At 42.9% G+C, this 23,412-nt stretch overlaps 1 protein-coding gene across 1 annotated transcript in view; it reads right to left on the bottom strand.

Moving 5' to 3' along the window:
• L3MBTL4 (L3MBTL histone methyl-lysine binding protein 4) overlaps positions 1-23,412 on the bottom strand; it is a 350,477-nt gene that overhangs the window by 237,544 nt on the left and 89,521 nt on the right. Inside the window, exon 6 of the mRNA XM_033837582.2 lies at positions 981-1,085. Coding sequence (XP_033693473.1) covers positions 981-1,085 — 105 coding nt within the window. The remainder of the gene's footprint in view (positions 1-980; positions 1,086-23,412) is intronic.

Here is a 23,412-nt window from a genome sequence, read left to right as displayed (position 1 = left end):
AAAATATTCATTTATTCTGTCAACACCATCAATATATATGAACCAATCCTTCCATCCAAATGTCTTAAAGAACAAATTCATAGATGAATCTGGATAAGACAAATGCTGACCAACTAGACACTATCTTTCAAGTATCAAAAATTTTTCTGCAAAAAAACTATCCTTTTACTCAGTCTAGGAATCTGAGGTCAATTTACATAACCATTAATCAACAAGTTTGTTTATTTGTTCATTCAATACCTAGCAAACATTCCTTTCAGAAACCCCATCTCCTGCTGTCTGGCTTGGATTCATACCCCAAAACAGTGTAACCTGAAGTACACAGCAAAAACCAAAATGGGTATGACCTTACTTAACCTAACATCTGGATCCAGCATACTCAACAAAGAAAAACAGTCTGTGAAACACATCTCCTAGTCATGCTATACAAGTTCAATAACTATAATCATTCAGTAAATTAAGTGAATAGTGTTTTCTATGTTTGATGTTATTCAAAATACTGAGGTCTTTTATCAATTTAATAACATAAAATGTTCAGTAAATATTATATAAGCCATTTACTTTATCAATGGCTCCTCACCCTATATAATTTTCATAAAATTCATGTATTTATATAAATATATAATTCATAAGCATGGATTTTTTCATATACATTTCTCATTAGTTCAGATAAAACCTGAATAATAGTCTCTTTTAACAGACAAAACCAACATTGTGGGATTCACTGATTTTTATCAACCTCAGGTGAAAACTATTTACCAATTAAATCAAGAGTTACCACTAGTAATGAGAAACTTAGAAAATTAATCTTCAGACAAGGAAAGAATTTCATTAAAGAACATACTTCACTCATCACTGAATAAAATAAATCCATAATGTACCTGGACTTGTTTATAACACAAAGTACTGAAATTCGTCATTCTCTAGAAAATTCTCTCCTGTCACTGCAATTAGCCCAAGACAGTAACACTATTTCTTACCTCAGCTACAGAAAGCACACAAAACACAGATGGATGACGGGGGTCAATGCCTTCTAATCTCATTCCAACCTGAAAACCATTTTCACGCTCCGGAAAGGACTGGTCCTACGAAATTTCATGATATAATATTAATCACTGAAATATCTTCACAGTTTGATATTAAAACACTTGGTGTCTCTATGCACACAATCATACACGTTTGGAAGCTCAATAATATAACCAAAGAAAGAGGCTGCTCTTGGAGATTTTGCCCTCAAAGACGGCTTGATCGGTTGTACGTTCTTTGAAATAGTTCATCTGCCAAACTTTATGTCCTGTGAACCCCCCACCTACTCCTTTTGCCCATTTTTCCTTAATGATCTGAAGGAGCTCTTCCTGTACTCTGGACACAATACTTTGTTGATTATAATGGTTACTTATTCCCAATACGTGACTTACTTGGCTTTTCACGTTGTTTATGATGACTGTGGAGAATTTTATTTTAACGTAATAAAATATATCAGCTATTTCCTGTACAGTTGGCACATCTAGCCTATGAAATCCCTTGCAACACTGAAGTTACATAGATATTCTCCTACTGTTATTTTATTTTTTAACATCTTTATTGGAGTATAATTGCTTTACAATGGTCTGTTAGTTTCTGCTTTATGACAAAGTGAATCAGTTATACATATACATGTGTCCCCATATCTCTTTCCTCTTGCATCTCCCTCCCTCCAACGCTCCCTATCCCATCCCTCTAGGTGGTCACAAAGTACTGAGCTAATCTCCCTGTGCCATGCGGCTGCTTCCCACTCCATCCATTTTACGTTTGGTAGTGTATATATGTCCATGCCACTTTCTCATTTTGTCCCAGCTTACCCTTCCGCCTCCCAGTATCCTCAAGTCCATTCTCTAGTAGGTCTGCATCCTTATTCCCGTCTTGCCCCTAGGTTCTTCTGACCATTTTTTTTTCTTCTTTAGATTCCATATATATGTGTTAGCATACGGTATTTGTTTTTCTCTTTCTGACTTACTTCACTCTGTATGACAGTCTCTAGGTCCATCCACCTCACTGCAAATAACTCAGTTTCGTTCCTTTATATGGCTGAGTAATATTCCACTGTATACATGTGCCACATCTTCTTCATCCATTCATCTCTTGATGGACACTTAGGTTGCTTCCATGTCCTGGCCATTGTAAATAGAGCTGCAATGAACATTTTGGTACATGACTCTTTTTGAATTATGGTTTTCTCAGGGTATATGCTCAGTAGTGGGATTGCTGGGTCATATGGTAGTTCTATTTGTAGTTTTTTAAGGAACCTCCATACTGTTCTCCACAGTGGCTGTATCAATTTACATTCCCACCAGCAGTGCAAGAGTGTTCCCTTTTCTCCACACCCTCTCCAACATTTCTTTGTAGATTTTTTGATGATGGCCACGCTGACCAGTGTGAGATGATATCTCATTGTAGTTTTGATTTCCATTTCTCTAATGATTAAGGATATTGAGCATTCTTTCATGTGTTTGTTGGCAATCTGTATATCTTCTTTGGAGAAATGTCTATTTAGGTCTTCTGCCCATTTTGGGATTGGGTTGTTGGTTTTTTTGATATTGAGCTGCATGAGTTGCTTCTATGTTTTGGAGATTAATCCTTTGTCAGTTGCTTCATTTGCAAATATTTTCTCCCATTCTGAGCATTGTCTTTTCGTCTTGTTTATGGTTTCCTTTGCTGTGCAAAAAACCTTTTAAGTTTTTTGTTTATTTTTGTTTTTACTACCATTTCTCTAGGAGGTGGGTCAAAAAGGATCTTGCTGTGATTTATGTCATAGAGTGTTCTGCCTATGTTTTCCTCTAAGAGTTTGATGGAGCCTGGACTTACATTTAGGTCTTTAATCCATTTTGAGTTTATTTTTCTGTATGGTGTTAGGGAGTGTTCTAATTTCATTCTTTTACAAGTAGCTGTCCAGTTTTCCCAGCACCACTTATTGAAGAGGCTGTCTTTTCTCTACTGCATATTCTTGCCTCCTTTATCAAAGATAAGGTGACCATATGTACGTGGGTTTACCTCTGGGCTGTCTATCCTGTCCCATTGATCTATATTTCTGTTTTTGTGCCAGTACCATACTGTCTTGATTACTGTAGCTTTGTAGTATTCTCTGAAGTCAGGGAGCCTGATTCCTCCAGCTCCGTTTTTCTTTCTCAAGATTGCTTTGGCTATTCGGGGTCTTTTGTGTTTCCATACAAATTGTGAAATTTTTTGTTCTAGTTCTGTGAAAAATGCCAGTGGTAGTTTGATAGGGATTGCATTGAATCTGTATATTGCTTTGGGTAGTAGAATCATTTTCACAATGTTGATTCTTCCAATCCAAGAACATGGTATATCTCTCCATCTGTTTGTATCATCTTTAATTTCTTTCATCAGTGTCTTATAATTTTCTGCATACAGTTTTTTTGTCTCCTTAGGTAGGTTTATTCCTAGATATTTTATTCTTTTTGTTGCAATGGTAAATGGGAGTGTTTTCTTGATTTCACTTTCAGATTTTTCATCATTAGTGTATAGGAATGCAAGAGATTTCTGTGCATTAATTTTGTATCTTGCTACTTTACCAAATTCATTGATTAGCACTAGTAGTTTTCTGGTAGCACCTTAGGATTCTCTATGTATAGTATTATGTCATCTGCAAACAGTGACAGCTTTACTTCTTCTTTTCCGATTTGGATTCCTTTTGTTTTTCTTCTGATTGCTGTGGCTAAAACTTCCAAAACTATGTTGAATAACAGTGGTGAGAGTGGACATCCTTGTCTTGTTCCTGATCTTACAGGAAATGCTTTCAGTTTTTTACCACTGAGAATGATGTTGGCTGTGGGTTTGTCATATATGGCCTTTATTATGTTGAGTTAAGTTCCCTCTATGCCTACTTTCTGGAGGGTTTTTATCATAAATCAGTGTTGAATTTTGTCAAAAGGTTTTTCTGCATCTATCGAGATGATCATATGGTTTTTCTCCTTCAATTTGTTAATATGGTTTATCATGTTGATTGACTTGCATATATTGAAGAATCCTTGCATTCCTGGCATAAACCCCACTTGATCATGGTGTATGATCCTTTTAATGTGCTGTTGGATTCTGTTTGCTAGTACTTTGTTGAGAATTTTTGCATGTTTGTTCATCAGTGATATTGGCCTGTAGTTTTCTTTCTTTGTGACATCTTTGTCTGGTTTTGGTATGAGGGTGATGGTGGCCTCGTAGAATGAGTTTGGGAGTGTTCCTTCCTCTGTTATATTGTGGAAGAGTTTGAGAAGGACAGGTTTTAGCTCTTCTCTAAATGTTTGATAGAATTCTTTCTCCTGTGAAAGCCATCTGGTCCTGGGCTTTTGTTTGTTGGAAGATTTTTAATCACAGTCTCAAGTTCAGTGCTTGTGATTGGTCTGTTCATATTTTCTATTTCTTCCTGGTTCAATCTTGAAAGGTTGTGCTTTTCTAAGAATTTGTCCATTTCTTCTGGGTTGTCCATTTTATTGGCATATAGTTGCTTGTAGTAATCTCTCATGATCTTCTGTATTTCTGCAGTGTCAGTTGTAACTTCTCCTTTTTCATTTCTAATTCTATTGATTTGAGTCTTCTCCCGTTTTTTCTTGATAAGTCTGGCTAATAGTTTATCAATTTTGTTTATCTTCTCAAAGAACCAGCTTTTAGTTTTATTGATCTTTGGTATCGTTTCCTTCATTCCTTTCTCATTTATTTCTAATCTGATCTTTATGATTTCTTTCCTTCTGCTAATTTTGGGGTTTTTTTGTTTTTCTTTCTCTAATTGCTTTAGGTGTAAGGTTAGGTTATTTATTTGAGATGTTTCTTGTTTCTTAAGGTAGGATTGTATTGCTATAAACTTCCCTCTTAGAACTACTTTTGCTTCATCCCATAGGTTTTGCGTCGTTGTGTTTTCATTGTCATTTGTTTCTAGGTATTTTTTGATTTCCTCAGTGATCTCCTGGTTATTAAGTAGTGTGTTGTTTAGCCTCCATGTGTTTGTATTTCTTACAGATTTTTTCCTGTAATTGATATCTAGTCTCATAGTGTTGTGGTCAGAAAAGATACTTGATACGATTTCCAGTTTCTTAAACTTACCAAGGCTTGATTTGTGACTCAAGATATGATCCTGGAGAATGTTCCGTGAGCACTTGAGAAGAATGTGTATTCTGTTGTTTTTAGATGGAATGTCCTATAAATATCAATTAAGTCCATCTTGTTTAATGTATTATTTAAAGCTTGTGTTTCCTTATTTATTTTCATTTTTGATGATCTGTCTATTGGTGAAAGTGGGGTGTTAAAGTCCCCTACTCTGATTGTGTTACTGTCGATTTCCCCTTTTATGCCTGTTAGTATTTGCCTTATGTATTGAGGTGCTCCTATGTTGGGTGCATAAATATTTACAATTGTTGTGTCTTCTTCTTGGATTGATCGCTTGATCATTATGTAGTGCCCTTCTTTGTCTCTTGTAATAGTCTTTATTTTAAAGTCTATTTTGTCTGATATGAGAATTGATACTCCAGCTTTCTTTTGATTTGCATTTGCATGGAATATCTTTTCCCATCCCCTCACTTTCAGTCTGTATGTGTCCTTATGTCTGAAGTGGGTCTCTTGTAGATGGCATATATACAGGTCTTGTTTTTGTATCCATTCAGCCAGTCTATGTCTTTTGGTTGGAGCATTTAAACCATTTACATTTAAGGTAATTATCAATATGTATGCTCCTATTACCATTTTCTTAATTGTTTTGGGTTTATTATTGTAGGTCTTTTCCTTCTCTTGTGTTTCCTGCATAGAGAAGTTCCTTTACAATTTGTTGTAAAGCTGGTCTGGTGGTGCTGAATTCTCTTAGATTTTGCTTGTCTGTAAAGCTTTTAATTTCTCTGTCAAATGTGAATGAGATCCTTGCTGGGAACGGTAATCTCGGTTGTAGGTTTTTCTCCTTCATCACTTTCAATATGTCCTGCCACTCCCTTCTGGCTTGCAGAGTTTCTGCTGAAAAATCAGCTGTTAACCTTATGGAGATTTCCTGTGTGTTATTTGTTGTTTTTCCCTTGCTGCTTTTAATATGTTTTCTTTGTATTTAATTTTTGATAGTTTGATTAATATGTGTCTTGGTGTATTTCTCCTTGGATTTATCCTGTATGGGACTCTCTGTGCTTCCTGGACTTGATTAACTATTTCCTTTCCCATATTAGGGAAGTTTTCAACTATAATCTCTTCAAATATTTTCTCAGTCCCTTTCTTTTTCTCTTCTTCTTCTGGGACCCCTATAATTGGAACATTGGTGCATTTAATGTTGTCGCAGAGTTCTCTGAGACTGTCCTGAAATCTTTTCATTCTTTTTTCTTTATTCTGCTCTGCAGTAGTTATTTCCACTATTTTATCTTCCAGATCACTTATCCGTTCTTCTGCCTCAGTTATTCTGCTATTGATCCCTTCTAGAGAATTTTTAATTCCATTTGTTGTGTTGTTCATCACTGTTTCTTTGCTCTTTAGTTCTTCTAGGTCCTTGTTAAACGTTTCTTGTATTTTCTCCATTCTGTTTCCCAGATTTTGGATCATCTGTACTATCATTATTCTGAATTATTTTTCAGGTAGACTATCTATTTCCTCTTCATTTGTTAGGTCTAGTAGGTTTTTGCCTTGCTCCTTCATCTGCTGTGTGTTTCTCTGTCTTCTCATTTTGCTTAACTTACTGTGTTTGGGGTCTCCTTTTCGCAGGCTGCAGGTTCGTAGTTTCCGTTGTTTTTGGTGTCTGTCCCCAGTGGCTTAGGCTGGTTTAGTGTGTTATGTAGGCTTCCTGGTGGAGGGGACTAGTGCCTGTGTTCTGGTGGATGTGGCTGGATCTTGTCTTTCTGGTGGGCAGGTCCACGTCTGGTGGTGTGTTTTGGGGTGTCTGTGGCCTTATTATGATTTTAGGCAGCCTCTCTGCTAATGGATGGGGTTGTGTTCCTGTCTTGCGAGTTGTTCGGCATAGGATGTCCTGCACTGTAGCTTTCTGGTCGTTGAGTGGAGCTGGGTCTTGGCGTTGAGATGGAGATCTCTGGGAGATTTTTGCCGTTTGATATTACACGGAGCTGGGAGGTCTCTTGTGGACCAGTTTCCTGTACTTGGCTCTCCCACCTCAGTGGCATAGCCCTGACGCCTGGCTGGAGCACCAAGAGCCTGTCCTCCACACAGCTCAGAATAAAAGAGAGAAAAAAAAGAAAGAAAGAAAGAAGAAGATAAAATAAAATAAAGTTATTAAAATAAAAAAATTATTAAGAAAAAATAATTTTTTAATAAAAAAAAAACGGACAGACAGAACCCTAGGACAAATGGTAAAAGCAAAGCTATATAGACAAAATCACACACAAAAGCATACACATACACACTCACAAAAAGAGAAAAAGAGAAAAGAATATATATATCATTGCTCCCAAAGTCCACCTCCTCAATTTGGGATGATTAGTTGTCTATTCAGGTATTCCACAGATGCAGGGTACATCAAGTTGATGGTGGAGATTTAATCCACTGCTCCTGAGGCTGCTGGGAGAAATTTCCCTTTCTCTTCTTTGTTCGCACATCTCCCAGGGTTCAGCTTTGGATTTGGATCTGCCTCTGTGTATAGGTTGCCCGAGGACGTCTGTTCTTCGTTCAGACAGGACGGGGTTAAAGGAGCAGCTGATTCGGGGGCTCTGCCTCAGTCAGGCCGGGGGGAGGGAGGGGTACTGAGTGTGGGGCGAGCCTGCAGCGGCAGAGGCCAGCATGACATTGCACCAGCCTGAGGCATGCCGTGCGTTCTCCCAGGGAAGTTGTCCCTGGATCACGGGACCCTGGCAATGGTGGCCTCCCGGGAGAGGAGGTGTGGATAGTGACCTGTGCTTGCATACAGGTTTCTTGGTGGCTGCAGCAGCAGCCGTAGCGTCTCATGCCCGTCTCTGGGGTCCACGCTGATAGCCGCGGGTTGCACCTGTCTCTGGAGCTCCTTTAAGCAGCGCTCTTAATCCCCTCTCCTCGCACACCAAGAAACAAAGAGGGAAGAAAAAGTCTCTTGTCTCTTCGGCAGCTCCAGACTTTTTCCCGGACTCCCTCCCGGCTAGCTGTGGCGTAGTAGCCTTCTTCAGGCTGTGTTCCCACCGCCACCCCAGTCCTCTCCCTGGGATCCGGTGAAGCCGGAGCCTCAGCTCCCAGCCCCCACCCATCCCAGCGGGTGAGCAGACAAGCCTCTCAGGCTGGTGAGTGCTGGTCGGCACCGATCCTCTGTGCAGGAATCTCTCCACTTTGCCCTTCTCACCCCTGTTGCTGCACTCTCCTCCATGGCTCCGAAGCTTCCCCCCTCCGCCACCCGCAGTCTCCGCTGTGAAGGGGCTTCCTAGGATGTGGAAACCTTTCCTGCTTCACAGCTCCCTCCCACTGGTGCAGGTCCCATCCCTATCCTTTTGTCTCTGTTTTTTCTTTTTTCTTTTGCCCTACCCACGTACGTGGGGTGTTTCTTGCCTTTTGGGAGGCCTGAGGTCTTCTGCCAGCGTTCAGTAGGTGTTCTGTAGGAGTTGTTCCACATGTAGATGTATTTCTGATGTATTTGTGGGGAGGAAGGTGATCCCCACGTCTTACTCTTCCGCCATCTTGAAGCTGTTTCTCCTCCTAGTGTTATTTTAAAACTTTTGTTCTTCATATTTAAATCTACAATACAATTGGAATTGATTTTTTCTATGGAGTGAGGTAGGGCTCTATTTTTTCATATGGAAAAGAAATTATTCAAAAAAAATTTTTTGAGTCATTCATACTTTCATTGATCTGCAAAGTTTCCTCTATTATATCATGTTTCTACATGTCTTTGGGTATAATTCTGGCCTTTTAATCCTATTTGTTGGCATATTTGCCTACATCACATTGTTTTAATTGCTTATAATAAGTCTTTTTATCTGGAGAGCAATCTTTATCATGCTGAGTTTTCTAATTCAGGAACTTGTTCCCTTTCTATTTAATCTAATCATTTTCATTGTCCAAGGTGTTTTTAAAATTTTCACATAAGACTTTGTAGTATTTATTCCTATGGACCTTTTATGCTTATTGCTATTGTAAAAGGAATTTATTTCATAAAAGACTTTCTCATTCATTCCCATTTATTATTTTCTTCAATATTGGTCTTGCTTCCCATAGCCTTGCTGAATGATTAATAGCTTTGAGCAGACAGTTTTGAGAAGATTCAACATTACTCGTTTATTCATTCTTAATTGAGAATAAACTTATAAGTATACTAATGGAAGATGATGATTAAAATCTAGTACTATTAGATCTAGAGCTGCTTTTTAATCACTACTAACGATTGCTTAATCTACGAATGCCTATTTTAGGGGTAATTTATTCTTTTGAGAAAAATCTTTTCATTTGGAAATAATGTCAAACTTAAAGGAAAGTTCCAAGAACAAAATAGTACAGAGAACATGTATAGCCTTTGCCTAGATTTATTTATTGTTAACATTCCACCTCATTTGCTTTATCATTTCTGTTTGCCCCCTCTCTCAAGTGTCTGTGTGTATACAGATGCAGATGTATACATATACATACACGTGTACATATGATTTTTTAATCATTTGAGGGCTCTTTACCCCTAAATACTAAATTTTTTCCCTAAGAGCAGTCTATTTTCCCTAAAAATAGGAACGTTCTCTTACTTAACAACAGCTCATTTATCAACGTCGGTAAATTTCACATTACTTTTAACTAATCTTCCACTCATATTACAATTTTTCCAATTTATCCAACAATGCACTTCATAATATTTTCCCTCCAGAATAGGATTCAGTTTAAGGGCAGATATTAAATTTAATTGACATGTCTGTTTAGTCTCCCTTAATCTGGACCATTTTCCATTGCCTTTCTTTATCTTTTATAATACTGACATTTTAAAAGAACACAGTGTTTTCCCTCCTGTATTTTTTAAAACAGAAAGTTCCTCATTTTGTGTTTGTCTGATGTTTCCCTGTGATTAGATTCAGGTTATGCATTGTTTTGCCAGCCTGCCATATGGGTGATGATGTGTTCTTCTAAGGACATCACATCTGGTCCATTGGTGATGTTAATTTTGATCACACAATTACAACATTCTGCAATTCCTTCACTATAGTTACATACAAAACACATACACATACATAAACATTTACACATATGTATACACATATATGTATATACATATATCTGATAAATCTTAAGTTCAAACAGATCCATCTAATTCAGTCCATCCTCAGAGGGCTCATTCTGTCTTTTTTGATCTATATTTGTATTTCTCCTCTAACAAGGTCAACACACTTACTCAGGTACTAAATCCTATAGTGTATGTCCTGCGGTTTCAGAACTCTTTTACCCCCACTACTATAATAAACAAACCTACAAAAAGAGTTCAGGATTTGTTTGCAATTTTCCCTTCCTGCTCTGCCATCCAAGAATGGGGTATATAAACACTGTGTTCATAAACTACTTGGATTCATTCTTTTTTCTCCCTTCAGTCCAATCATGGGATTCACCTGAAATATGGCTAAGTTCATTTGTTTCTGTTTTCTTTCACTTCTTAATGATTTATTTCAATTTTAATATGCAGTATATTAACGTACTTCCAAAAGTTAAAGCTCTACAAAACGGTACTCAGAGAAGTATCTCTCCTTCCCATGTCCTACCCACCCCATTCTACCTCTTAAGGTAACCAACCTCACTCTTTTCTGGTTTATCCTTCCCGGGTTTCTTCTTGCAAAAATAAGCAATTATGTTTATATTTCTTCTTATTTTTCCCTCCCTTCTTACACATAAGACAGCATATTATACAGGCTGTTTTACATTGGTGTTGTTCACTTCCTAGTGTCCCCTGGAAACCACCTCATGTCAGGTCACAGCCACTGCCCACATTCTCTTTTAAGCTGCACTGTCCTCCACTGTGTACACGTAACATAGTTTATTCAACCTTCTTCCACACTTGGGTACATGCTTTTTTTCTTCATAAGGACATGAAATTGTTTTAAAATCTTTATGAATTGGCTTGTAAAATGTCGTTAGAAACTTTCTTACATTCACAGCTCAAAACCCAAAAATTTGACGGAAACCAAAAATGAAATGGCAAGAATGAATGATTTCTCAGGAATACTTTATTTCTACAAAAGTAAATGTCATGTGTGTGTTTAACTCTCCCAGCCTTCTTCTCACTTCTGCTCAGTTTTCCAGCAGATTGTATTTAACAAGTTTTGTGTGACTACCTCCTGTTCACTGCTTCGAAATGTCTCAGTTAACTTCCAAAAGCACCACAACCATATACATAGATACATACACATGAACACAACATGGGTAAGAAAAGCAAAGGGGAAGGAGAGACCGGGGGAGAGTATAATAATAAGGCTGACAGGAAATTTAAGAAGCTGCAGAAAAGGAGAGAACACTTTTCATGTTTTAACAAAACTGAAAGATGTAAAATTGGGGCTGGGAAGTAACTAGTATTAGATCACGTATGAATGACAAATGCAAGACACTGGCCATGAATCACAGCCAAGAGGTTGGGATGAGCAACGTCAGTCTCGTCAGCATTTCAAAATGGCTTCTCAGTTGACCATTTGGGAGCTTTTACATAATGTTGCAAGGAACCTGTATGGCTCCAGCAGCCACAGCAGTCTTTGGAGGGTTTCAAACAAAAACCAAGACAGTCGTTTTAACAATCCGAAAGGCAACATCTACTGAGAAATGTCACTGCCTGTCTTCCATCTCCTTTCTGTGTGATGGTTTATTCATGGCAGATAAAGATGTTTTTCCTTTCTAAAAATCTTGTATTTTATGAACATAATTGAGAGCTGTGCTTATAAAATTATATTTTATGATGAAGAAAAGGGAACTGGAAGCACACACTTAAAGCAAACAATAAGCCCATTAAATTCAGTCATAAAAAATCACAAGGTTTGTGGACCTGAAAACCACTTTTACAGCTAAATAAACTCAAGCCCAGAGAGGTTAAGAGACTTTCTCAAGGTCACACCAGTTTAGTGGCAGAGCATAAGTAAGGACATAAGTCTTCTGAAAGCCTGCCAACTGTTTGTTCCACTAAGGGGACAGAGTGGCAACAAAACGCAAAACAAAACCTGGCTTGAGGCCACAGAAGGCTTCAAGGACACTTCCAGGGAAGCACCATGTGCTCCTGGGTACGGAAGTGAAGTTGCTTTGTTTTGTCATTTTCTGTTCTCCAAACAGTTGCAAAGTAATGCTTTCTAGTATAAAATTGATGAATTTTGTCACTGATGTTGGAGAAGAAGGATTATTCAAAGTTCCATGCCTCATATCAAAAGTAGATACAGGGCTTCCCTGGTGGCGCAGTGGTTGAGAGTCCGCCTGCCGATGAGGGGGACACGGGTTCGTGCCCCGGTCTGGGAGGATCCCACATGCCGCGGAGTGGCTGGGACCGTGAGCCACGGCCGATGAGGCTGTGCGTCCGGAGCCTGTGCTCCGCAACGGGAGAGGCCACAACAGTGAGAGGCCCGCGTTACGCAAAAAAAAAAAAAAAAAAAAAGTAGATACAAATGATATACTATTATTTTAAAATAAAATGAGTCAGAGCACTAGAAAAAAACAAAGAAAAACAAAACACCATGCCTGGAGAAAAGTAGAGGGGCTACTGGCAAAATTCCTTTATGAAATACAATCGTGTTCACGGGTGTGTGCCAGCAGGTCTTTGCTCCATGGGTAGACAAAGTCAAAAGTGCACAGTGGGAACAACTCTTGGGCAGTTGGTAGATACACCTGTTCATCACTGAGAACCCCACTGCAAGAGCAGAGAGATGATCCTGTGATGACAATTTCTGAGCCACTACACAGACTGCAGAAGGTCGGTGGCCACCAGCACCAGCAGAGCACCAGTGATATACGTGCCCCACAGAAGAGCGCCTACGCCATCTGAATGTCGACAAGCATCCTACAGTATTCACAGGCAGGAGCTGGCAGCCAACAATACTCCCCTGATCACAATTCAATATTGAAAGAAATGGGAGAAACTGGGCATGGGATGGAATCGCAGCTAGTGAGGCACAGGTTTTTAGCGAGCTTGCAAAGGGCCGGGCCAGGGCCACAGGGCAGCGGGTTCTCAGTCCCCACATGATGGCTGTCAGAGGGAAAGAGGTTCCTAGGAATTTTACACGCAGACGATAAAAATGAAATTTCTTATAACACCAAAGACCACTGCCATGAGTTCAGCATCCTCGTTAAATGGTTTATCTCAGCAACGTCTTCAAAATCTTAAATCATCTCAATGTGTACCTTCAGGGCTGAAATGTCACAATTTTCAACGTGAAAGGTGAGCCATCAGGAAGTCTTATGTAGGCAAACTGTGATATAAACAGCTTGACCACAGGGAATTTAGCTTTTTGTCAGCACTTGACAATTTTCTTTCCTCAATGGGGGAAAAATCAATTAGGTTATTGGTAGAGTAAAAAAAAAAAATTCAAATACTGCAGAAGGGAATGTGAGAAAAACATTTTCCAGAGACAAACACAATCAAAGAGGAAGTTACAAAATGCATTTGCAGCTCTCTCTGAAGCAGAGAGACTCAACCTACCAGGTTTTGAGCATAGTTTGTGTCAACATAGCATTTGATAAAACAAAACGAGTCTGGGTTCATGTTCAATCTGAATATCCAGGACAATCCACATGTATCTGAAGAACCACTAACACTTGCTGTCACAGCCAAAAACCTAGGAATGGTTCGATGCAACTTTCTCACTAAACAGAAATGAAGAGGAAAGAACGACAAGGACGGTCACAGAGCTGAGCTGCCCTTCATCGAGCCATATACAGGGGCCTTCTATGCTACAAGCCCTTGTGCAGCACAGAACTGGGCCACACCCTGTTCTAAGCACTTTACAAACATTAACTCATTAAATCATCAAGAAAAACCCTATGAAGTAAGCGTACATTCTCCAGGTGATGAAACTGGGCCACCAGTGGTTATGTAATGTGCCTGAGATCACAGTGTGTGTCTGTTTTTAACGGGCGGTTAGTCACTATGGGAGGTCATTCTGAAAGGTTACAGGCAACACTAAAGACATCGTAATTTTTAAGCTTTTATTTTACAGTGAAAACTTGGGATGAGCTTTTTTAGATATTAAAAACTGGAGGTCTGAGTATGTGCTACATGACCAACAGATGATCCCCAGATGCCAGAAGTTTGAAAACAGTGCCATGTTGAATGCCAGACCCTATGTGCGGGAATTTACTATAGGATCAATCAGGAGAGTAAGGACACATGGCATCAGGACCTGTGACTATCCATCTGGGGAGGAAAATGGAATTATATTCTCACCACAACAGCACATATAAAAATAATTTTAGATGGAGAGAAATTAGACACAGTTCAACAGAATTCAGTACAGCTATCAGATAAAAGCAAGCCACAGACCCGGACCTGCTGAGGCAGCATGATGGCCATGAGGTACTGATAAATATAAAGCAGGTAACAGACGAGGAACACGCAACCATTTATACGGACACTATTCACATATCTACATAACTACACTATACAGATCTGGAGGGACAAACATCACATTATTTTGAGTGGTTCACCTAGAGCAGGGAACTGACAGAGAGAGAAAGCCTTTTATTTTTAGACTCTTCTGTCTTGTTAGAATTTCTAACGGCATTCTAAGTTTTTTAAAAAGATCAATACACACACACGATCAAGTGATGAAGACACTAGGCAAACAGGCAGGACCCAGGTCACGAAAAGCTTTGTATGGTTTGTTAAGGACCTTTTAGTTTATCCTTAGCCAATGAAGTAGTAGCAAAAGCTTTTAGTCACTGGGAAGAAAAAAAAACATTATTGTATTTTATTAAGATCTTGTTAGTGGCAATGTGGAGAATTAATTAGAAATGTAGTAAAATTAGAGGTGGAAAAGATGGGAAAGGAGGCTTTTAATATCTACTAATAATTAAGAATTGGCCATGTACCACGTATAGCACCTAACTCAGCTCGTTTAAGCCTTAGCAACCCTGCACTGGGACTGTTACAATCCCCACGTCACCTACAAGGAAACAGAGGCTCAGAGAGGTTCACAAATTGCCCCATTGGCCCAGCTAGTCAGTAAAAACCTGGAATTGGAATACAAACCCTGGTCTGTGCTTACTCGCAAAGTGATATTGTACTTGGGAATGTTGCGACAGCCTGAACAATGGTGATGAGGCCCTCAACCAAACGCAGCGCGAGAGCTGGGGGTGGGGACAGGGGCCAGACTCCGTACGTATCTGGGAGGTAAAATGGGCACCACCTGCTGACTGGCTGGATGCACAGGATGAGGAAGGTGGGGAATTTCAACTGACACCCAGGTTTCAGGCTGGAAAGAAATCTCCACATTTTCCAAAATGTGATCATGTTTACTTCTATAAAGTTATCAGTACCTACTGAGACCTCCAAGGACTTGATGAGCAGCTCATGAAAACTCTACTTCTGCACCTGCTTTTCAATTCCAACTTTCTGGTGCATTACTACAGCTTCTATGTTCTCCCGGGCATCTTGCACTGAATCTTTCATCCTAGAAGTGTCTTCACCAAGAAATACTGCACACGATGAAAGGTTATGAAATGCCTTCCTTGCTTTTTCCTCAAGAAACTATGATTTTCACCTAAGCTAAGAGTGGAAATTACCAAGAATATTAGAACCGCTTCTGACTCCCTCTTGTTTTAATCACGGAGAAAATGGAGAACTTGAAAAATACACACACAGCACACACTCACATACATATACACACACACTGTTGTTTTGTACTCTTGTTTAATGTGGCTGTTCTTAATGGTGGAGAAGTGGGGTCCATGACGTATTCAAGGGTTCTGGAAACCTTCTGAATTTTAGATAAAATTTTGTGCACAAATCGATATAAGCACTTCTCTAAGGAGATTATCAACAGCTTACATTAGATGTTCAAAGGGGCTAAACCCCCCCTCACCCCCCCAGAAAAGACCAAGAGCTGCATGGCTGTCCTTTATAGGAACCTGCCATTAATCAAGCCATGGGGGCTTCCCTGGTGGCGCAGTGGTTGAGAGTCCGCCTGCCGATGCAGGGGACACGGGTTCGTGCCCTGGTCCAGGAAGATCCCACATGCAGTGGAGCGGCTGGGCCTGTGAGCCATGGCCGCTGAGTCTGCACGTCCGGAGCCTGTGCTCCGCAACGGGAGAGGCCACAACAGTGAGAGGTCCGCGTACCGCAAAAAAAAATCAAGCCACGGACTAAATAACCGATTTAGGAAACTTCAATAAGCAGAACACAGAAGCTCATCATGGAAATACACGTGAGGCAGCAAGACCTGCTTCAGATTCTGCTTCTTCAAAGTGATGCCTATTTTTGCCAGCTATTTGTTAGGCTAATGGAGAAAAATCATCCCCTACCTAATTAAACATAACTGGCTGCAAAGCTTCAGTTAAGACGGCAGTGAAGAATGGCTGATTGCGTAGGTTTAAACTCTCATTTTAGAGACTACGTCCTCGTTATTTTGAACATTTTTCGTAGGTTAATTCTGAATCCCAAACTGCTATCAAGATTATACCAGGAGGATCCTACAAACAGAGAACACAGAATGCAGGGCACAACAAAAGTGCACTTTAATAAGTTAGTCAATGGAATTCCTACTGTTTCTTTGTGAATCTATCCTACTGTAATCTCAGATGCAGAAATTCTCATTTCCCTGGAACCCACTGACCTATTGATAATAAGAAGTTTGGCGTGTGTGTGTGCGCGTGCGTGTGTGTGTACGTGTGTGTGTGTGTGTGTGTGTGTGTGTGTGTGTGTGTGTGTCTCCAGCGACCCTAACCTAACCACTGACTGAATTATAGTCCAAGAAACAGAAAGAAAGCACAGATCAGAGTGGGTGAAATACTGCTGAACTTAAGCAGCTTCAGTCTAACAAAGATCTTTATGAACAAAGAAAAAGAGCCCACACAGTATAAAATAAAGAACTGCTCAGAGAGAACTTTTAAAAATAACTCTTGAAGTTATCTGATAAGTCATTGGCCGTCACTGAGTGGATTTCACAAATCCTCTGAACCTAGGGTCTAAAACAATAAACCCATGTATTTTTTTTCCTGAATAACTAAACTCTCCCAGAGAAAAGAGATGAGGATACTTCTAATATAAATTTCCTTTAACTGCAGGAAAAGAGCCGTGAAACGGTCTACCCTTGACTCTAAACGCCACTACTTTCTTCTTTTAATTTCCCTTCCTCTGAACATGACATTGGGCTCCCAGCTGGAAATGCAGATAAGCTGCCCTGACGGGGGCTTCAGGCCCCTCCCAAGAACAAAAAGCGCCTGATCTGTCTGGCTCCCCCGCTTCAGATCTGCTGAACTGCTTCACAGCCCGGGACCTTTGAGTCCCACCGTTTCAGAGGAGTGGATTCCAAGAGAAGGAAAAGGCTCTGACACCCGAGATCAGGATGCAGCTTCAGTTTTGCTCCACAACTGAGAGCTTTGGAGAATATGAGAAACGGACATGAAAGGGAATTCGCTCTGTTCTTCAGAGTCCCAGCAAGCAATCGGCTTAAATGACTGCATGGTGTAAGGCCACATTCTGGTCTGCAAACACACTTCTTTCCCTGCCCTTGATACGTGTGTCTTGCGTTTTAAACCCCAACCAAACATCTGAGTATAACTGTTTTCAAAACATGTTTGGTTTTTCTGGGGGAGTATTGTTAAACACCAACGAAGTTATCTTAAAACTGGGGGACAACACAATACATATAGAAGACAAAAACAAATGGGTAGCTAGACAAGCACACTTGAGGCGAATTTTTTAAAAAGCATATGAACTGAGGCTGTCATGTGATCCTCCGCATACCCAAGTTCACAATATAATGAGGAATTTCATTACAGCTTATAAAGCCATGCATGGTCATCACGGGGCTCGTGACTAATATTTAAAGTGTTAGCTAAGACGGATCTACATTAAAACTCTGAAGGGGAGCTCAGTGATCATCAAGTACTTTGGAAACATGTTCAAAGCACAGAAAACCTGACATCTGACTGAACTGTTTTGGTTGGAAAGGGTCTAGCTTTCTCAAATAGTTCCACACGGGGTTACACCAAATGTGAATGTTCACGGCAGCATCTTTCTGCACTGCGGAACTACACACAAATCCAGGCTTTATTGAAAACAAAACACACACACACACACATTTTTCAGATTCTATGTAACGTACTGGCATATTTAGAAAAATTAGAGGTTTAACTATACCTCAGGTCTGGGTGAAAAAGTTAAATTTAGGGAGAGGGTGAGTTAAACTCACTGCTCCCACGAGGACTTGAAGTAAGGAAGGACAGACAGTGGGAATGAGTCTGCACAAGGTGCCTTGTATTCGGGACCGTCAGGAGATAAGTTAGGAAGGAGTCTTTTCTCACCGGCTACCCTCCGCCCATCATCCTACAGCTGGCTGGGGTTTCCTTATCAGGACACAAAGCATTTCTTTCTGAAATCATCTAACAGATGGGCACGGACAGCCGGAGGGGTGGGGGGCAGTGCAGAGCCCGGAGCGTGGAGCGTCAGGGGTGCAGGTGGCACGAGGGAGCCACAGGAGGACAGGCAGGCACCCTGAGTCTGGAAGCCTGGACAGTAACTCTGCCTCGCTGAGGAGACGAAGGAGGTCACCTGGGGAAAATACCTCTGCTCTTCCTCATGAAGGAAGTCAGTATGTCTTCAAGTGTGAGGGTAACAGGGAGAGGCTGGAAGGCCAGTACCTGCCAACGTTAGGATTTTAGATGAAGCTCCAATGGTGGGTGGGCTGTAGCCTGGCCACACACCCCAAGGTGTGCGGGTTGGGCCATGGAGATGATGACACCTCGGCTGGCAGGCCAGGTGCCAACAGAGGGCAGCCAAGGGCGTCTCCATGTCCATCCAGGCAAGTCCTGCCGGGAGTATGCCCGGAGAGCAGGCCCGGGGAGAAGAGCCTAGAGAGCAGGGCCCGGGGAGCAGGGCCAGGGAGCAGGGCCCGGGGAGCAGGGCTGGGGAGCAGGGCCGGGGAGCAGGGCCGGGGAGCAGGGCCTGGGGAGCAGGGCCTGGGGAGCAGGGCCGGGGAGCAGGGCCCGGGGAGCAGGGCCCGGGGAGCAGGGCCCGTGGAGCAGGGCCTAGGGAGCAGGGCCAGGGAGCAGGGCCGGGGAGCAGGGCCTGGGAGCACGGCCTGGGGAGCAGGGCCGGGGAGCAGGGCCGGGGAGCAGGGCCTGGGGAGCAGGGCCGGGGAGCAGGGCCTGGGGAGCAGGGCCGGGGAGCAGGGCCGGGGAGCAGGGCCGTGGAGCAGGGCCAGGGAGCAGGGCCCGGGTAACAGGACACGGGGAACAGGGCCAGGGAGCAGGGCCTGGGAGCAGGGCCGGGGAGCAGGCCGGGCTGGCATTCCAGACAAGGGATGGTTCCGAGAAGCACAGGACTGGGACCCAAGAGAAGAGTGGTTGGAAGAGCTGCTGGCATTTAGTAAAGTGAACTACACGTCAGACATGGCATCATGCTGAACATGTTATGTACACCGTATGTGAGCCTTCAGCAGTCCCGGAGAGGGGGTGATGCTGGCTGCCTTTTTCAGCTAAATCAACTAAGAGTCAGAAGAATGCACTACAGGCCCTTTCTCTATACAGTGAGGGGGGAAGAGGCTGGAAGGACTTGAAGAGGCAGCCTATGAAAAGCCCCGAGTAAATAAAAGGCGCTCAAAAGTGTTCCTGTCCCAGGGAACCAACACGCAGACAGGAATTAAGAAGGAAACCCAGTCAGTCTTCCAGGAGATTACAATTCCACTAAGGAGCAAAATACACCTACCTGTCATCCCAGAGAATGACAACTAACGTGGTCAAACACACCCAGTACACAAATGATAAACAGAACCGCACTTTACAAAGATGATTCTGGCAACCACCTGCAGGACAGGTTCACGGCAGGGCCAGCCTGGATTGAGAGCATTTAAGAAACTTTAGCTACAACGTGTGTGGGGAAAAAGAGCAGGGCTCATTCCCAAATTAAGGCAGGAGTGGTAGGTGCACAGAGAAGGTACTGAAGAATTAGGAGGTGAAGGTGAGCTGACTAGGCCACCGAACACACACGGGGCACAGAGAGGAAGGACCCCCGCCAACCTCTCCCAGGACAAGGGGCCGGGGATGCAAGCTGCGCCGCAGGCAGGAGAGCTGTGTGCCATCGCAGGGGCAGGGGGTGCAGGCAGAGAGACGGAGGGGAAGAGCCCCAAGACCAGGCACCCGGTGCGTCTGGAGGAACGGGGTTCAGGAGATGATGAGATGCCCGGGGAGCCACAGAGAACGGCCTCAGACTACGTCACAGGAGAAGGAAGGGCCTGCGAGGCGGGGGCCGGACTGAGCACCATGAGGGGCTGAGCATGGACAGGGTGCTGGGGTGGGGAGGTGTAAGATGAAGCTGAGCACGTGGCGGATCTGAAATCCTGGGGGTCACTTCTGAGGGGGAGCATCAGGCAGCGATGGCAGGAAAGGTCAGGATGCAGAGGCTAGAGGAGGAAAAGGTTAGAAGAACCAAGGAAAGAGAAAACGCAGCCTGAAATTTTAAGAAGTTACACCAGACTCGGGAGATAAAATGGAAAGGAGAATGCAGAGCCCGGGGCAGTGATCGTCTTCAAGGTGGAATCGACAGGAGTGTTTGTAACCTGGGGGGTGAGGACCCGTGTGAGGATGAGGACCGATGCAGCGGATCCGTGGTCTCCCGGGAAGCAGGACTGGGAGGGCTCCGCGCACAGGTAAAGGGATGCCAGACGGAGGAGGGAACTTCGTCCAGGGCAACAGGGGAAGGAGGAAGGGCAGTGCAGGGAGTGAAGGCTGGTGACAGGAAGCGTAGAGGGTCTCACCATATCCATCCCAGGGGTGACCACCTCCTGACGGGAGTGAGGGAAGATGCCTCAGAGAGCTGCCCTCCTAGGAGACAGGGGGCGACCGACTGAGGCCCTGGAGGGCGGCCAGGCCCGGCCACAGCACACAAGGCTCTTGGGAAGCAGAGGCCACGGGGGAGCGGGTGTGCATCTGGGCTGGAGCCACTGAGGACGCTGCAACGCTTGTTTCACCCCAGGTGGGGAGAGCGGAATCACGGGAGGATAAGGCGAGGGAACAGACTCATAAGAAGTCACTCGGGCCAGGGGCCAGGACAGAGAAGCACCAGCAATGGAAAGGAGATGGTGGCGCCTGTGGTCGGCAGGACAGTGGCCCCCGAAGACGTGCAGGTCCTAATCCTGGAACCTGCGATGCTGGTACCTCACACGGCAAAAGGGGTTTTGTGGACGTGATTAAGTGAAGAATCTGAAGATGGGGAGAAGGTCCTGCAGTGTCCAGGTGGCCCAATGCCATCACAAGGGTCCTTGTAAGAGGGAGGCAGAAGGACCAGGGAAGGAGATGCGAGGATGGAAACGGGCTGGAGTGACATGGACCCACAAGCCAACGGATGCAGGTCGCCCCCCAGAAGCTAGAATAGGCAAGGAAATAGATCCTCCCCACAGCCTGCAGAACGAATGCAGCCCTGCTGGCCCCAGTTTAGACTTGGGACGTTCTGAATTTTAAGGTAATAAATTTGTGTTGTTTCAAGCCACTGTGGTAATTTGTTACAGCAGCAAAAGGAAATTAATACAACACCTAGCCACATGGAATTCAAATTAGAACTACATTACTAAACTATAAAAGATACATGAAGACATCCCAGAGACTTTTAACTTTCTCATGATTACTTTCATTTTGTTCTGAAATACCAAACTATTTTTTAAATGTGCAAGTCTCCCTGCTTTTCAGGGGCCTAATCTACCTGGCAACCCCATGCCGGCTGGAGACAGGAACACCTGCCTGGGGATAAGAAGCAGAGCGTCCCGGGAGGATGGCCGAGGACAGCAGGGATGTGGGGCTTGGGGGGGGCGCCCTGTACCCAGAGGGCAGTTCAGAGCTAGGGCGGCTGTGCTCCCTCAGTTGGAGCGCGACAGTGATCTGACCCCAGGTGGAGATCTGGGTCCCGTCTTCATGCTACTCCTGTCCCGTCCCCCGCCCTTCAGATGTGCAGATGGGGGCGCCTGGCAGGTCCGAGCAGACAGGGCAGGGTGGGCGGGCCAGGGCAGCTTCATGAAAGAGGGGGGTCTGAGGGGAGCACGGACCCATGAGGTTCAAAGAACGAGAGACACAAAAGGCCTGCAAACTCGGATAAAGATGGAATAGTCAAGCGGAGCCCACGTGGGGACCAGCCCCACAGGCCCGGAGAAGCCCCGTGTGACGGGCCAGACCCCGCGGCCTCGACTCCAGGCCAACAGGTGTGGACCTGTGACGATCGACAGGAAGGAAGAAGGCTTTAGGGAGACACATCTGATGAGGAGATGACTGTCAGGGAGAGAGGACAGAGAAAAGTTCTTAAAACCAACCTCAAAACAATCTTTTAAAGTTTAAATCAAATCGAGATTGGCACATTCCACTAGTAATGAAGAGAAAATGTTTTAAAATTTTCTACGTCAACAGAAGGTGTTTACATCCTTGTATACTCATTACTCCAGATGGTAAAATAAATTATAAAAAGTGAAAAACTTTGTCTTGTACAAAAAGATATTTAAAATAGACCTACAAGATGCAAAAAAACCCATGTGCAAATGAAATAAGTGGACTCTTCTTTAAAAATACCCACACATTTTCTTGGTAGAATCCGTATCTGATCTGCATGACAGAATTGACAGTGTGTGTTTCTGTGTGTGTCATTGGTATGTTTTCTAAAACTTGAATATTAGAATGGAAACTATATATTAAAAGTAAAGCAATACTCTTTTGAGTAGTTTTCCATTCAGGATATGCAAACTATTCTAAGTTTTATTTTCAACATTTCACTATTAAAAGCTAAAGAGTTCCATCTCAGCTGGCTGACCTGAACACCATGGTTATAATAGTTACACAATGAAAATGCACATTAATAGTCAAGAGCACAATACCAACACAAAACTGAGTTCAGTCTGATCCTCCTGCTTGGAAGGCTCGCGTGTACCACCTGCCTTTTTTATTCTATTGAAACCTATTTTCGATCATAAACCATGCTTACTTCATCTTACATATATATATACACACACACACACACACACACACACACACACACACACAAACACACACACACACAATATATGTATTGTGTATATATAGCATATACAGAGCATATATATATATATGTACAAATGCTCAGTTAGGGCAACATCTTCCATCCTCAGGACAAACCAGATGTAACAGGTGGTGACTTCCCCTTCACACGCAGGTGGGACGAAGCCCCATCTCAGCTCAAAACACCTTGTAAGCTCATTACTTGCATACTCCAAGGACAATCAACAATTCTCCCTCGTGCTGTTATCACGTTTTCTGGGCATATCTTACACCCCAACTGGATGGCCAAACTTTAAGAGTCCGTGTCACAAGCACACTAGT

Source organism: Tursiops truncatus, chromosome 13 (assembly GCF_011762595.2).
Source record: "Tursiops truncatus isolate mTurTru1 chromosome 13, mTurTru1.mat.Y, whole genome shotgun sequence".
In the NCBI taxonomy this organism is placed as follows: domain Eukaryota; kingdom Metazoa; phylum Chordata; class Mammalia; order Artiodactyla; family Delphinidae; genus Tursiops; species Tursiops truncatus.
This window is presented reverse-complemented; position numbering and strand designations above follow the sequence as displayed.